At 43.8% G+C, this 16,238-nt stretch overlaps 1 protein-coding gene across 2 annotated transcripts in view; it reads left to right on the forward strand.

The window, feature by feature from the left end:
* Nucleotides 1–16,238, forward strand: part of TRPC5 (transient receptor potential cation channel subfamily C member 5) — a 272,451-nt gene that overhangs the window by 122,347 nt on the left and 133,866 nt on the right. For both annotated transcript variants that reach the window (XM_059050011.2, XM_067024307.1), the window contains exon 3: nucleotides 8,456–8,854. In XM_059050011.2, the coding sequence (XP_058905994.1) occupies nucleotides 8,477–8,854 (378 nt within the window). In that variant the 5' untranslated portion in view covers nucleotides 8,456–8,476. The remainder of the gene's footprint in view (nucleotides 1–8,455; nucleotides 8,855–16,238) is intronic.

Raw genomic sequence — 16,238 nt, forward strand, 5'->3', positions numbered from 1 at the left:
GCCATCTTGAACCCATCTCCAGTCATTAGTCCACAGGCCCTACATTTGCTCACTCTTTTCAAGGCTTAAGGTCTCATCTCTTCAGTATCTTTTATTGCAATATTCGCTTTACTGTGGAAGCCTGGAACCAAACCCACAATATCTCCAAAGTATGCATGAATGAGAAGTCCACAGGCTGACTGGCTTTGATCCTACAACACAATATGTCATCAAGGACCCGTTTATTTCCTTCCCTTTGCTATGCATTCCTTAGTGTCTCTTGAGGTGAATGACTTTTAATTGGTAGATATTTCAAACTATTTTAATATCCTCTATGATTATTACTATACTCAGGCTTTCTACTTTTTGTGGTTTAATTTTGGTAATTTTCCAGAAAATGCTATCACTTAGGTTGTGTTCAGCTTCTTGTAACAGAAAAGCATGCCTAAAAGTGGGTTAACAAAAAGGGGGTTCTCATCTCACACAACCAGAAGTCTAGAGGTTGAGCAGCTCCAAGATTGGTTAATTCAATGGCTCAAAGACATCACAAAGGACCCAATTTGTGCCATTCTCAATGTGGAGGCTGCATTATTTAGGTTGGCTCTCTTCATAGTCCCAAGATGGCTACCAAAGTCTTTGGTGTCACATGCAAATGACAACATTCAGAGGCAAAAAGGGAAAATATTTCTTTTTGTTTTTACATCTCTTTTTAAGAACAAAGTAACTTTTCCCAGAAGCCCTCTAGTACATCTCATTGGGTAGAATTGTACCAACTGCTCAAATCTAGGTAAATCACTGCCCAAAGAAATGGAATTACCAATATTGACTTAGTCTTAGACTAATTAAGATTCTTTCCTTGAGGTGAAAGTGTGGCTTCTTGCCTAAGCACTTGGCTGCATGGAGAGGAGGAGATTAAACATACAAGAAAAAGTAGAGCTTGGGACTTCTCTGGTGGTCCAGTGGTTAAGACTTCATGCTTCCAATGCAGGGGGTATGGGTTCAGTCCCTGGTCAGGGAACTAAGATCCCATATGCCGTGCAGTGTGGCCAAAAAAAAAACCAGAAAATAAAAAGCAGAGCTCTACTGACAGAGCATTCCCCCATCTCTATCCTTACCACTGTTTCATGTAGTAATTTAATATGTATCTATTGAGAGCCTACTACATGCCAGGTTTTGTATACAGAGTAGTAAACATGACAGATAAGGTTCTTGCTACTATGGAGTTTACATTTTGTTTGGGGGAACTAGATGTTAAAACAATGAACAAAAATGTGAGTATTTCAAATAGCAAAAAGTTCTTCAAGAAAATCAAGTCTGTATAATGAGAAGAGGGTGACATGAAGGGACTTGCTCCATTAGAAATGTGTTCTTGGGAGGCTTACTGAAAAGATGACATTTAATCTGAAATCTACATGATAAGAAGGAAACTGAAGGTCTAGTAGAAGAGGATTATAGGCAGTGAACCACATGCGCTAAGGTTCCAAGGTGATCACGTGCTTGAGAGTTTTGAAGAATAGAAAGACAGCCAATGTTCTCTTAAAATGAGGTGAATGGACCTAGAGACTGTCATACAGAGTTAAGTAAGTCAGAAAGAGAAAAACAAATACCGTATGCCAACACATATATATGGAATCTAAAAAAAAAAAATGGTTAAGAAGAACCTAGGGGCAGGACAGGAATAACGACGTAGACGTAGAGAACGAACCTGGGGACACGGGGAGGGGTAAGGGTAAGCTGGGACGAAGTGAGAGAGTGGCATGGACTTATATACACTACCAAATGTAAAATAGATAGCTAGTGGGAAGCAGCCACATAGCACAGGGAGATCAACTCGGTGCTTTGTGTCCACCTAGAGGGGTGGGAGGGAGATGCAAGAGGGAGGAGATATGGGGATATGTTTATGTATAGCTGATTCACTTTGTTATATAGCAGAAACTAACACACCATTGTAAAGCAATTATACTCCAATAAAAAAAATACCATTGTGTTTTATATACCCACACCTGAGCACCTGCTGTGTCCGTCATCTAGAATGACCATCCTTACGTTGCTGTCTAGCAAACTCTTACCAACTCTTTAAGACATAGCCCAAATATTTCTCTTCAATTTTCTCCCCAGGTAGAGTTAAACACTTCCTCCTACTATATAGTGTCCCTACTATATATTAGACTCCATATCAGACCATAGTACATTTAACTTATTTTCATTTTTATCCCTCCCTCTGGACTTGGAAATGTTTGAAGACAAGGGCTATGTCATTTATATATGTATATTTGTATTCCCTACCGCCAAGTGTTCTGGGCATGACAAATACTAGTTGCATAGCAAATATTAAACTGAAAGATCAAATATCTACTATTCCTGGCACTATTATAAGCATTATGGAGCATACAAAAGAATCTACCTTCATTGAAGTAGTTCAGAATGTAGACTCTAGAGTCAGAAGCTTAGCTCTTATCCCCTTACCACCACTTACTAGCTATGTGAACTTAAGCAAATTACTTAACCTCTCTGTGCCTCAGGTGCCTTATCTGTGAGGTGGGAGATAATAATGGTAACTGCCTGAAAGTGAGGAATAATTTAAATAATGTATGTGAAGCATTTAGCACACACAGTATCTGGCACATGATAAGTGCTTCATGTTAATTTATTATTTATAAATTAATGAAATTATTGGATTGATAAGATTTATACAAATGAAAGGCATAATACTACAAATACACCACTATGCAAAATGGTCTAAAGTGCCTTTTGAAACAAGATATTATGGTGTCTTGATCTTGCTGAATGAGAAATGAAGAAAAAAACAGCCACAGTGTAATCTTTCTCAGCCTGACCATTCTAGAGAACTGTGTTCATTTCTGAGCAGCATACTTTAAGAAAAACAAAGTATAGTATAACTAGAATCAGACCACTAGGATGCTCATAATTCTAGAGAAGGGGAGACTCTTGGGGGCAGAGAGAAACCTGAGAGCTGAAATCAAACACGTGAAGGATTGTTATATAGAAGAAAGGAGAGCTTTGCTCGATACTGCTCTAGAGAGCAGAACTAGGGCCGTGGAATAGAAGCTGTAGGCAGATGATTTCAGCGGGACATAAACCAGCGTTTGCTGAATGTCAGCATTCACCATGAAGGTGAGAAAGTGGTGAGTTTCTCATCAGTGGAGGTGCTCATTAAGTGAACAATCACTTAACAAGGATATTGTCAAGGGGATTTTTTTCACTGGACAGGGGATTATTCTGGATGATCTTTGAGGTCCCTTAAAGGAGGCTCAAGATCTGGACCTTTCTGGGAAAGATTAGTGTTAGTACATTAAAATTAGGAAGTTCTAAAAGGACTTGACTCAAAGGAGTCAAAATGCTCTTGAAATCAACACACACACACACACACACACACACACAGGTACCTTCAAATAAGATTCCTCTGACCAGCCCACCCCTGTGGCTATGTGCATGAAGTTTCCACTTTAGTCACTCATTGGATTGGGCATTCAAGGTTCTTGTTCAAATGTAATTTTTTTTTACTAGATGAGGTATGGCTTTAAGCAATTTAGCTGTTATCCTCATCTTCTATCACAGTGCCTGGTACATATTCATTGAATGTTTATTATCCACTTGAGATTATACAAGTTTATAAAATTAAACTGACTTTCCTTAAAGGACTCTGAAGAGATGGACAAGTAGACAGATAAGCTTGGATAAGGGCAAGACGTCACAAGGGTTTCACCATTCAAACTCAATCCTCATGGCACAGAGGACAAGCCACACACAGATCTCATGTCCTTCCAAAGGCACCATTATTTTTAGTTAGATGGAAATCCAGGCTTTCCTCCTCACAGACAAAGTCCTGAGCTGGGCAACCATCTGGGCTGGGATTTGGTGAGACTACTTTGCATCCTAGCCTTCTGCCCAGCCCATTGATGTAGCTCTTTAAATCGCATCATTTAAACCCACAAATGTCACAGATCCCATTAGACAAACTCCTCTGGCTAGCAGCACAGAAAAGAAGGAACATGATAAGCCCCCTGAGGCAGCCTGATTGACCATTCCTAATCTTTCATGCTTGGGGGACTACACTGGGAGTAGGGTTTACTCGTAGAATGGCATGAAGTGCTGGCTGGTTTCATTTCATTCAGTTAAGGATACACCTCAAGGCCAGTGCATAATGATGGGAAAGCCAGCCTCACCTCCTGGCTTAGGTTAATGGCAGATGAGTGCAGTCTGCCAGGTATAAAGGTAAAGGGTGATGGAAGGGAACCTTCCCTATAATCCATCTTCAAGAGATGTCAGAAATTCCATCATTAGTTACTTATTCCCAGAATAATGACAGAGCATATGGAGAAAGAATTAGCCTCAGAGCTTGGAGCAAGGCTGAGGCTGAAGCTGGAAGTGAGGGTCAAATGGCACCAGCTTTGGGGATTGGCAGATGGCAGGAAACTAGGCAAAGTCATTAGACATCTAAAGAATGCTGCATGTAGACAAACAATATAGGGAACCCATTTTTACATCACTCTCAGCATGTAGTGTAGAGGTGGGCATGAAACCATAAAAGAGATTTCCAGGCCTCTCCTTTCCCCTCCATCACATCTTTCATGTCCTTCTAAACATACATCTCTTTACTCCCAAGGCCACAGCAAATTTCCTAATCAAGGAATCCACATTAAGGTGTTATCAGCTATTGGCCACATGATTTATTTTCCCTTCCAGGGGTAGTTTTAGAGATGTAGTGCCTTAAAGCAAAGGAGTGACTCTCTAATAGTACATCTCAGGCAAACTTCTGGAGGAAAGATTTTTTTTTCTCTACAGAGGTATACCATGAGGCTTCTCATAACACAGCCCACTGGAAATGCAATAGACCAGATTAATTTCAAATGCAAGAGGTGAAAAGTAACACTAGACTCTGAATTGACTATATATCATCCAATCATACTCACTTCAAGTCACAAATTTACCGTGATTTTACTGTCCTCCCTCTTGGCTACTGTAACACACACATCTGGCATAGAGTGAGAGTTCAATGAATGGTACATTTTGTTGCTTTCATTATTGTTACTATTAGAAGCAGTAGTAGTATTAGTTCTGCCCCAGTGCCTGGCACAGTGCCCGGGACATATTAATTTTTCAGAACTATAATAATTATTTTATTGTACTGGCTCCTGGCATAGCGCCTGGCACACAATAGGGCACCAATTGAGTTAGTTCCCTTTGTTCTCACCTTTCCCTGGAATACATTGGTCTTCGGTTTTCCCCCAAGCTGCACCTTGCTAAAGTGCAGACCTTCCTGTAGCAATAATGCTTAGACCAGCACAAGTGACACCATATGAGAAGACATCTAGCCTTCTCTTCCTTGTTAGCCCCTTAAGTGGCAAATGGGCAACAAGTGTCTAAGGTCATTTTTTTATATATATGGGGAGAGTGAGGTTTTGAGCTATTGCCTTCTAATTTTAGTTTACCTCCAGTCCCTGTATCCTATTATAGCCTTAAAAATATGCCCCCACCACTATCTCCCAACTAGGCTATGATCAATCTCATCACCTTTGTTCGTGTGGTACCTGAACACCCTCATATTTTTACACTAAATTCATCCTCCAAGGACTGGGTAACTGCTACCTTCTCCATGAAACCTTCTCTGAGACTTCCAGCCTCACAGAGCCCTTTCTGAAATCCCAAAGCATCAAATCAGTAGCACACAATTTAGCCCTTTATTCTGTGGCTGAACGAACCTCCTCAGCTAGATTGTATTTGCTCATTAAACATCCATCTGTTGAGCACCCATCATGTTCCAGAGCCTGTGTAAGTGCTAGGAAGGCAGGAATCGAGGTACTCCTACCCGAATGGCAGGAAGACAAACACGCAGTTGAGTGACATTGGAGAAATGTGATCTGAGTGCCAGTGGGAAACTCAGAGGGAGATTGACTAACTTTCTGAGGGTCTTGGGGGAAGGCTTCACAGAGAAGGGGACCTATGAGCAAGGTGCTGAAGTAGAGAGAAGTTAGTTAAGTGGAGAAGGTGGGATGAAGCCACATGCAAATGCACGGTCATGAAAGGGCAACTCAGAGAACATGACTCAGTACGGCTAGAACTTGGGGAGAGATGGAGAGAGATGAAAGAATATCATGGAAGGTTTACTCATTCATTCATCAAATATGTATCCAGGGTGTGAAAAACAGGACAGATGCAACTGCTTGAGCTTTAAAGCAAATTGGACTGAACAGACGATTACCCAGGAAGACAAAGAAATATGTCTATGTAACTACAAATTCTGATTAGCATCAAGAAGGAAGAGAAAAGGCTACAATGGAGAGAAGAATATGAAGGAACTACTTTATAATACAGAGTAGTTAATTAGGGCTTCTCTGAAGAGGTGGCATTTTGTTGAGGCTTGAAAGATGAAAAGAGCTGGAGAAGAGTATTCCAGGAGGTGATCCAAGGTCTTGAGGTGGGAGAAAGCTTGGCATGTTAGAAGAATCAAAAGAAGCTCCACAGGGCTAAAGAATAGTGGACAAGAGTGAAAGAGTGGCTTAAGATGACATTGGAGAGGTAAGCACAAGCTAAGACCTAGTTGATCTCAGAAGGGAGTGTTGATTTCATCACAAGAGCAGAGGGGTACTAACTAAGGAGAGTGAAATGGGATCAGATTTGTGGTTCACAGGATAACTTAGGGGTGGTGTGGAAGACGATCTGGAGGGGGAGAGAATGGAGTCAGGATAACTAATTATAGTTATTTCTTCTGTTCCAAAAGTGACTAGCTCAGTGCCAGGCACATGGAAGGCTTCCACTGTGTTCATATTGATTAATTAAATAAATATAAACTGAATTGGGTTGTTGAGTCTCTTTTCAGGAGGTCACACTGTCCCTTCTTTCTCCTCCCTTTTTTCTTTGTAACGGAGACAAGGAGGCATTCTACAATTAGTATTATTAAAGTAATTTGCTGTTTAGTGACAAAGGCTTCCTCTAAACGCCACTTTCCTTTAGTCATTGCTGAGTTACTTCAAAGTAGCACGAGAAAATATCAGTGCGTCTCAAGACAGCCAAGCAGCACTCTGCTCTCCTGAGAGTTGGATGTAGAGAGAAATTTGTCATTTGGGCCTGCTCAGGGCAAGAGGCAACACTAACCTTCAAATACCAACTTCCCAGAAGATCACAAGCACATGAATTGCAAATGCCACTTGGTATAATATATGCCTCTCACTCTGCCAAAGCAGAGATATAATTACCTGGCAGAGTAAGGCAAATGTTTGTGGAAGCTGCATGTCTTCATCTTCTCTTACATCCAGGAGATGAGACAAGAGGCCCTTTATCACATTTCCGTTTCTTTTTGCTGGCAAAACAGTTCGGTAATGAAAGACACTTAAACGGGTTCATCCAAACTCAGCCTCCAGAGGGTTCTGGAGGTCCCAAGGATGGTAGGGAAAGGGGAGTCAATCACCTAATGGGTCTGAGCCTCATCTTCTACCATGGGGAGGGTAACCGTTCCCATCTTATAGGGCTAGTACGAGGAGTCAATGAGGAATGTGCATGAATTTAATCTGCAAACTACAAGGCAAGAGCTCTATACTGTGATTCATTCTATGCAATTAATGGCAAAGTCTGTCTTTTATTCTTGGTCTCCCAGAGAAAGTTAAACATATTGTAGGAACTCAATAATAGGTTTTGCTTTGAAATCACTTCTGTTAAAATCTGGCTTTAGATGTGGTACATGTAAAACAGGCCGTTCACTTCTCAGAATTGAATCAGACAGATTCTCATATCTGTCAGCTGCTTGGTTTAGAATCATGGAGGAGAAAAATCATGAGTGGGCAGAGGGGGTAGAGGCTTAATCTGTTGGAGTCAGTACCCCTTCCCCAGTGAGCAGTAATAAGAAGAATGTTTCAGTTAGCACTACAGCAGTGTTTCAATCCAGGATCTGCATCTGGGGCAGTGGCAAATGTAATCCTACAAGCTAGCACAGGCCCACAGGCCAAGGGTCCAAAGGAAATTGGCCAAAGATGAGGTCCAACTTTGCATCACCAGTCAGAAGTATTATCACGAGTATTTTCAGACAGCAGAAGGGAAGGAAGAAACTAACTTGTGCCATGTCTCAGGAGGCTTCCTCTGGGCTAGTTGCTTTAATCAGTCATTGTCTCCTTTAACTCCCACAGTAGCCTTATGAGGTGGGAATTAGTGTTTAGTGTGGAGCCTGGTGCAATTAATATTATTAATATCAATAAGCTTAATAATAATAAACTGAGGCACCGTGAGCTTGAGTAACTTACCTAAGGTCGCAGACCTGGTAAAGGCAGGATTTGAACCCATGCCTTTCTGACCCAGAAGCCAGGGCTTTTTCTGCTATGCTCCCTTGCAAGAGGAGAAAGATTGTGGCTTTAAACCAGGTGAGGATTTTCCAAGTCATTAGCAAGGCTGCCTCCGTATCTGGCCACTTGAGACCTGCAGGTATCTAAGAATATCTTTGGTCTCCCTCTCTCTCCTCATTCAGGTTTCTAAATTGCTATGAACCATGGCCCAGCTGTACTACAAAAGGGTCAACTACTCACCCTACAGAGACCGAATCCCCCTGCAAATTGTGAGGGCTGAGACGGAGCTCTCTGCAGAGGAGAAGGCCTTCCTCAGTGCCGTGGAGAAGGGGGACTATGCCACCGTGAAGCAGGCCCTCCAGGAGGCTGAGATCTACTACAATGTCAACATCAACTGCATGGACCCACTGGGCCGGAGCGCCCTGCTCATTGCCATTGAGAATGAGAACCTGGAGATCATGGAGCTACTGCTGAACCACAGCGTGTACGTTGGTGATGCATTGCTCTACGCCATCCGCAAGGAAGTGGTGGGCGCTGTGGAGCTTTTGCTCAGCTACAGGCGGCCCAGTGGAGAGAAGCAGGTAAGAAGCCCCTATAGCCGGGGAGGTAGCCAGGGACAACAGAGCACCGCAGGGTCAGAAGCCTTGAAACCGAGGAAGGTTATAGGCGGGCTGCAGTTGAGAAGCCCTACCATGGCAGCCCTCTGCTCTCAAGAATAGCATCAGTTGGGCTTCCCTGGTGACACAGTGTTTGAGAGTCCGCCTGCCGATGCAGGGGGACACGGGTTCGTGCCCCGGTCTGGGAAGATCCCACATGCCGCGGAGCGGCTGGGCCCGTGAGCCATGGCCGCTGAACCTGCGCGTCTGGAGCCTGTGGTCCGCAACGGGAGAGGCCACAACAGTGAGAGGCCCGCGTACCGCAAAAAAAAAAAAAAAAAAAAAAAAAAAAAAAAAAGAATAGTATCTGTGATCTCAGGTGGGATCTTACAGCTACCCTGCATGGCCCACACTGAGTTTTACTCATTTGCTTTTTCCTTATTAGTACTTGCTCATATACCTTCAACACTTGACCTAAAAGCATCTTCTTTGTTTCCAGAACAGTCAAACTCTTTCTACCCTCCCTACCCCCTGCTCCATATCTTCATTTCCATCCTCACTGAAAGGGGGGACAAGGAGAAACCAAACACAGGCCTGAGCTTCCCCCTTCTCACTCGCTCTCTCCTGAAGAGGGACAGGAGGCCTTTCAACTTGAGTGCCACGGCACAGATGCAAATGGATACAGGGGCTTACACACCTCTCCAGTTCCACTCATGTGAATGCGTTCCACCCCTAGATGTTCAGGGCTTTGCCTCTGTGATTCTCCTGTCCTCTGAGGCACCTAGGTTTCACACTCTGGAGTCATCTTCGAGTCCTTCCTCACCCTTGTCTCCATACTCCACCCCCAAGCCCTGTGAGTTCTTCCTTCCCAATATCTTGTATTGATACATACTTTCTTTCCTCTGTAGCCCAGCTTCCGCCACAGCACCTCTGTTTCTCATCATCTCTCTCCTACATGGGTGATTCTCAAAGTGTGGTTCTTGGACTGACAGCATTAGCATCACCAGGGGAGCTTGTTAGAAAATGCAAAAGCCTCCGGCCCCACCACAGACTGACTGAATCAGACACTCTGGGGGTGGGGCCCGGCAAGCTGTGTCTTAGCAAGCCCTCCAGGGGACTGTGATGCCCAGTCGGGTTTGAGAATCCCTGTCCTAGACTAACCTGAAAACTTCTATCTGGACTCCCTGCCTCTAGCCTCTTTCTTTCTCTCAAGCCATCCTGAACAATGATACTGGCTTATTCTTTCCTAAATTGCATAACAATCCTGTCATTCCCGCCCATCCCTTCAGTGACTCCAATGTCTCTTCATTAGAAGAGAAACCAGCCCATGAAGCCTAGCACTCAATACCCTACATTAGTGGTCTTTTCTAGTCCTGTCTCCCCCTTAGTCCCTTCTAAACACCTCAAGTTAGACAGGTCTCCACTGCCTCTCTTCCCTTGGAGCATAGAAGGCGCATGTAGTAGGAACAAAGAAAATACAGTCATCAAACATGGAATACCACAATACATTAAAAAGTAGAAGTAGTACAAACCAAAACCCAAATTGCAAAGTGCTTAAAAAATACTGATAATGAAAACACTCAACATCAAATCTTATGGGACATGACCAAAGCTGGGTTTAAAGGGAATTCATAGCTTTAATACTTGCCTAGTTAAACAAAAAGGAATGAAAACAAGCTAATGGATAACTCACAGACTAGGAATTGGAATTGATAGAGCAGAAAGCAAGGTACTAGATTAAAAGTCCCTTGGGTGAAGGGCCTGAATCAACATTTAACACAGTGCCAAGAGAGAAGAGACCTTATCTCTCTTCTTCACTGCTGTATCCCAGCACTGGGAAAGTGCCTGCAATATCAAAGGCACTCAGTAAATATTTATTTTATGAATGAATAGTATGCATCTGCACTGTGCTAAGCATTTTACACGATTTAATCCTCTCAGCTACTCTGTTAGGCAGGCACTATTATTACTGTCCCCATGATACTGATGAGACAAATTGAGCCACTGGATGGTTAAGTCATTTATTCAAGGTCACAATAAATGTCAGAGCCAGAATTCAAACCCAGGCAGCCTAGCTCCTAACCCCATCCACTTAACCACTAGGCTATCCTGCTCTCTTAGCAGGCTGAGTTAAGTCTGAGAACTCCCAGCACAGGAGTTCTGAGATAGGATAGATGAGTGGAAGATGGGTGACCCCTCTGGAAAGGACAGGCCTATAGGATTTGGATATATAGCTAAGCAGAGAGGTGTAAGCATGTTCCCTACCCAGTCCATGTCCCCATCCCCGTCACAACTGATTTGTCCTGGGCCCCTTTTCCCTAGAGCCCTGTTAAGTGTCTGAGTGATTTAATGTGCTAATCTGAACTAAGGCTTACCCAGCTACTCTGCTCCATGATCTTGTCCACCTCTGAGATTATGTAGCCATTGGCTCTACCCTTCACTTGACACCAATCACACACTAATACGTACTACTGGTCAGCCTTACTTGTATAAATGTCTAGTCTCTGTAACTAGATTGTTTCTTAAATGTGAAGCATACGCTAATGCCCAACTGTTTCCATGCATCCCCCATCAGCACCTGACCCAGTGCCTAGTATATCATGGGTGATAGATAAATTCTTGCTGATGAACAAGAAGGAGTCAAGTGTCTCTCCCAGAAAAGCACATAGCTAGTTGCTTGAACAAGACATCCTGGACTTTCATATTCAATCCCATTTAACTTCATAACTGTTTTGAAAGAGGGGAGAGCACCCAGGAAATTTACAAAGAGGGGAGAAGCAATGGCAGCCCTATCTGAGTTTTGAAAGTAGGCCAAGTCCTTATTGGATGGCCAACCCTTTCTCCCATCTTTCCCCATTGCTCTGGCAAACCCTGAGGAAGAAAGGTGCCAGGTAAAGTCACTCAAAAGTACAATCTAAGGCATGGGTAGAAGCAGTGCTTAACTCACAGGAATAAAGCACCATGGGTAGAATGTCAGGCATATGAAACCTGGGTGAAGCTATTGGGGACAGGCTGTTTTTCACCAAGGGCCTTTCAGACTCACTGCCAATATAAGACCTCCTTTGTCCACTGTACATCATACTGTACATACGAACCCACAGAGCTATCAGCTCCATCCCCAGGTCTCTTCAGCAGCCTTCTCCTCCCTTTCTCCTCTCTCTCCTAAACCCCACCACCGGCCGCTACTAAATTGCATTTTCTTCCATTGCTCTGACAATTACTGTGGTAAGTCATATATCAGTAACTATAACAACAGGCTGCCACAGTGCTGGAGCCCTGTCTCTCTGGGAGATAGAAACAAGATTTGTTTACCTGGGAGCAGTCAGGGATGTGAGCAAACACAGGACTCCTGAAGGACCTTGGGTCCAGCTGGGCAGGCTACTCTCAGGAAGGCACTCTTCACACACGCAGAATCCAAACACCTGTCCCTTTTCATGGGGGCCCTCCCCCAGCTCGCCAAAGGATCGGGCACAGCTGACCTCCATCAATCTTGAGTGGATAAACTAGTCCCCTCTGGCTTTATTGAGCAAGGAGTTTGGCTTCAGGTTGGGAGTAAGACCCCCTCTGCTGTACTCTTACCCCAGCCCATCATGCTCTTCTTCCTCCTCTAGCCTATCAAAACTGCTCTCAGATAAAGACTGGAGGCCGGGCGTACATGGCTGACCCTGGCTTCAAGTATCATCCCTCACATGGACACCTGCATTTTTTTTTTTCGGTATGCGGGCCTCTCACTGCTGTGGCCTCTCCCGTTGCGGAGCACAGGCTCCGGACGCGCAGGCCCAGCGGCCATGGCTCACGGGCCCAGCCGCTCGGCGGCATGCGGGATCCTCCTGGATGGGGGCACGAACCCGTGTCCCGTGCATCGGCAGGCAGACTCTCAACCACTGAGCCACCAGGGAAGCCCCCTGCATTTTTAATAGGTACCAAATCTTAAAGTAAAAAGGGTGATGCTCTATCAGATAGAATTTCCTGCACCAGACAACAAGTAGAAGTCTCCATACGTGTGTGCGCATGTGTGTGATTCTGTGGTCTTCTTGCTACTCCAGAAAACCGATCCTCTTGGAAGCATCCAATCCCTAACCACTACAACCTATTTCCTTAGGGTTAGATTTTGGCCATCTGTGGGATTTGTGATTCCTTGGGGAAAACACTCTTAAATAGTTCTCATTCTCTGTAGTCTCTCAAAAACTTTTGGACTACAGAAGGTTTGATACCAGCCTATTCCTTGTCCATGAAACCTACCGCCTTTGGCCCACTGACTCTTGGAACCACTAGAGGACCATCGTCAGCAGGGGTGCAAATCCAGCTCCAATCCAGAGAGGAGTCTTGTGTCTGTCTATGGTCAAAACGAGCTCAAAATGAAGCTTTGTGCATATGGAGAACTTGTCAAAACGCAGATTCCTGAGCCCCATTGCATACCTACAGAATTAGAATCTTGGGGTTTGGGCCTGGAATCAGCATGTTAATAAGACCACTCCTAACCCGTTTCTAGGTAAGAGATCTATGGGACTCTGTATTCATTTCCTAGGGCTGGGCTGTCATAACAAACTACGGTGAACTGGGTGGCTTAAAAGAAATGTATTCTCTCACAGTTCAAGAGGCCAGAAGTCCGAAATGCAGGTGTTAACAGGCCTGGTTCCTTCTGGAGGCTCTAAGAATCTGTTCCATGCCTTCGCTTGTAGCTGCGTCACTTCATTCTCTGCCTCCGTCATTATATGGGGTTCTCCTCTGTGCCTTTCGTCTGTGTGGTTGTGTCCAAATCTCCCTCTCCTATCTCTTATAAAGACACCAGCCGTTTGATTTAGGGCCCGCCCTAATCCAGGACTAACTCATTTCAACTTGATTACATCTGCAAAGACCCTTTTTCCATATAAGGTCACATTCACAGGTACCAGGTGTTGAGACTTGAACATATATTTTGAGGGGATACAGTTCAACCCACTACACTCTCGATGAGAAATACTAGCCTAGACAGGTAGTTTTCAAACATTTTCAGCAGCGGAGTCTTTCATTAAATGAAATCCTACAGAGACATAAAACAAACAGACTCAAGCAGAGCTGCCCTAGTTTAAGTGCAGGTCAGGGCCAGAAGCCCCACTTCTTCACACACACACACACACACACACACACACACACCCATAACTCATTGGTCCTGAGGAGCAAGCATAACTGGAAAACCACTGGTCTAGAAGACAGAATGACAGACTCTAATTTGGAGTTTGAGGTGCTAGCCAGCTTGTAGCTAACAGGGTGACCTTGGGCAAGTCATAAGGTCTTTTACAAGTGTCCAGTTAAAGAATCACCCTACAACTCAATTTCCTCATCTATAAAATGAAGCTCACAATACCCACCCCTACCTAATATAGAGGGCTGTTGGGAGGAAGAAATAAGATAAAGATATATTAAAGTCTTCTGAAACAAAAGTTAATGCTAGACAGAGTTCAATGACTATTATTTTCAGCTTCACTCCATCAGTTTGACTTAGCCTGTCATATTGTGTGGAGAGACCAGCCGGCAAGTGGTGCTCACCACAAGGCACCACCAGTGTGGTGAGAGGGAGAGCCTATTGTGCTGCCATGACCTCACATTCATCCCTCCTTGTTCACTGGAGTCTAAGGATTTGAGCAACAGTGGGGCGGGGTAGAGCTGCTAGCCTCTGCATCAACAGCCCACCCAAGGAATTTTCTTTCTTGGTCACTTGCATCAATGCAGGCAGGTGGCAAGAGGCTAAGCCAACCTTCTCCCCATGGCCCGCCCCTCTGGGCTCTGCCATAATTACTCATTTGTCTGTGGCAGATGGCTCCAAATTAAAATTGGTCTCACAGATGAGCTAGCGAGATTAAGTCGCAACAACGCCCATAAGTGTTTGTGTTGAGATTGTAGAAAATCAGCAACAAAAGCACTCCGCTTACCCCTTCCCCTATCTGATCCTTGGTCCCAGGGAGAGATGGCACAGTGTAGAGGGGACACTGAGGGCCTAAGAAAAGGTGACTCGTGCAAAAAAAGGGGCCTACAGTGTCTAGCCTATAAATCTCAAGTACTCAACAGGAGAGCAGAAAGTAAAGAACAGAACTGCAAAAGTCACTCTATTTACAGGCGGTCTGGAGTAGTAGAAAGAACAGCGACTTTGGAGTCTTAGCAGTTTTAGTAGATGTGCTTCCTTGCACAAGTCACTTAATCTCTCCAAACCTCAGTTTCTTCGTATGTAAATGCCAACAATAATGGAGCCTACCTCATAGAGTTCTAGTGAAAATTAAATTAAATAATCCATGTATATTACTTAGAACGGTGCCTGACATAGTGGATACTCAATACATGGGAGGCAGTACCGTTCCTGTTCCTACTAGTTGAAGCCATGCTGATAACTCCTGCTGGCTAATCTCATTTATTCATTTTTAAATATGTATTAAGCACCCACTAGCACATAGTGGCTAAGAGTTCAGACTGCATGGCCTTAGGAAAGTTGTTTGCCCTGATTGAGCATCAGTTTCCTTATCTATATAATGGGGTTAATATTACCTACATCATAAGTGGTTGCAAGGTTTAAATGAGAATTATTTTTTAACATTTGGCATAATTTGTGGCACATAGCATTCAATAATGATACTCATATCATTAGAATTACTACAAAATATTATTGTCTTTGTTACCTGAATTGCCCAATATAACAATAGGTATTTATCGCTATATTAATCTGAGTCACAGCTTTGATTCTATGAGTTTCATTCCAAAGTCAAAGTTCTAGACCAAAAACATGGGTTGTGTCAATCAAGTCAAGAAAATAAATCAGCCACTTCATTGGAAGAAAATGTCAGAATGACCGCACGGCGTCATATTGGCCAAACTGATAAAGTGAATTCTCTCCTCCCCTGTATCTGTGCTGACTTTTTGTAGACATGGCCTACTTCACTCAGAGCAGAATCATAGGGTTTAGAGATCATTTGTTCTGAAATGACATGTCCAGGGTCGCTCAGCTGAGCTCAAACTGGCACAAATGCTTCCTGTCTCCCGAGCCACTATTTCTACCACCCCACACTTCCTCTGAGGAGTCATCAGAAGCAGTAACACTTACAACAAAGCTGAAAATCAACAAAGCAGCTACAGTGTCTATCTAAAACAACTCATTCATAACAAAGTTCCAGTGAATGATTCATTCTGTTTAGTTCTCTTCAATATTCTAAGTATGTGTGAGTACTAATCATATGCCTCATGATAAAAATGAAAGATACAGTGAGTGCGCTCAAGACATTGATAGTCTCATGGGGAGAAAAGACATACGCAGGCTGTCCAACCAGTCCACCCCCTCAGTGGGCCTGGCCTCCTGTGTTCCAAGGGACACAAAAGACCTAAACTAGTGATGCTTACCTTT

Source organism: Kogia breviceps, chromosome X (assembly GCF_026419965.1).
Source record: "Kogia breviceps isolate mKogBre1 chromosome X, mKogBre1 haplotype 1, whole genome shotgun sequence".
Classification (NCBI taxonomy): Eukaryota; Metazoa; Chordata; class Mammalia; order Artiodactyla; family Physeteridae; genus Kogia; species Kogia breviceps.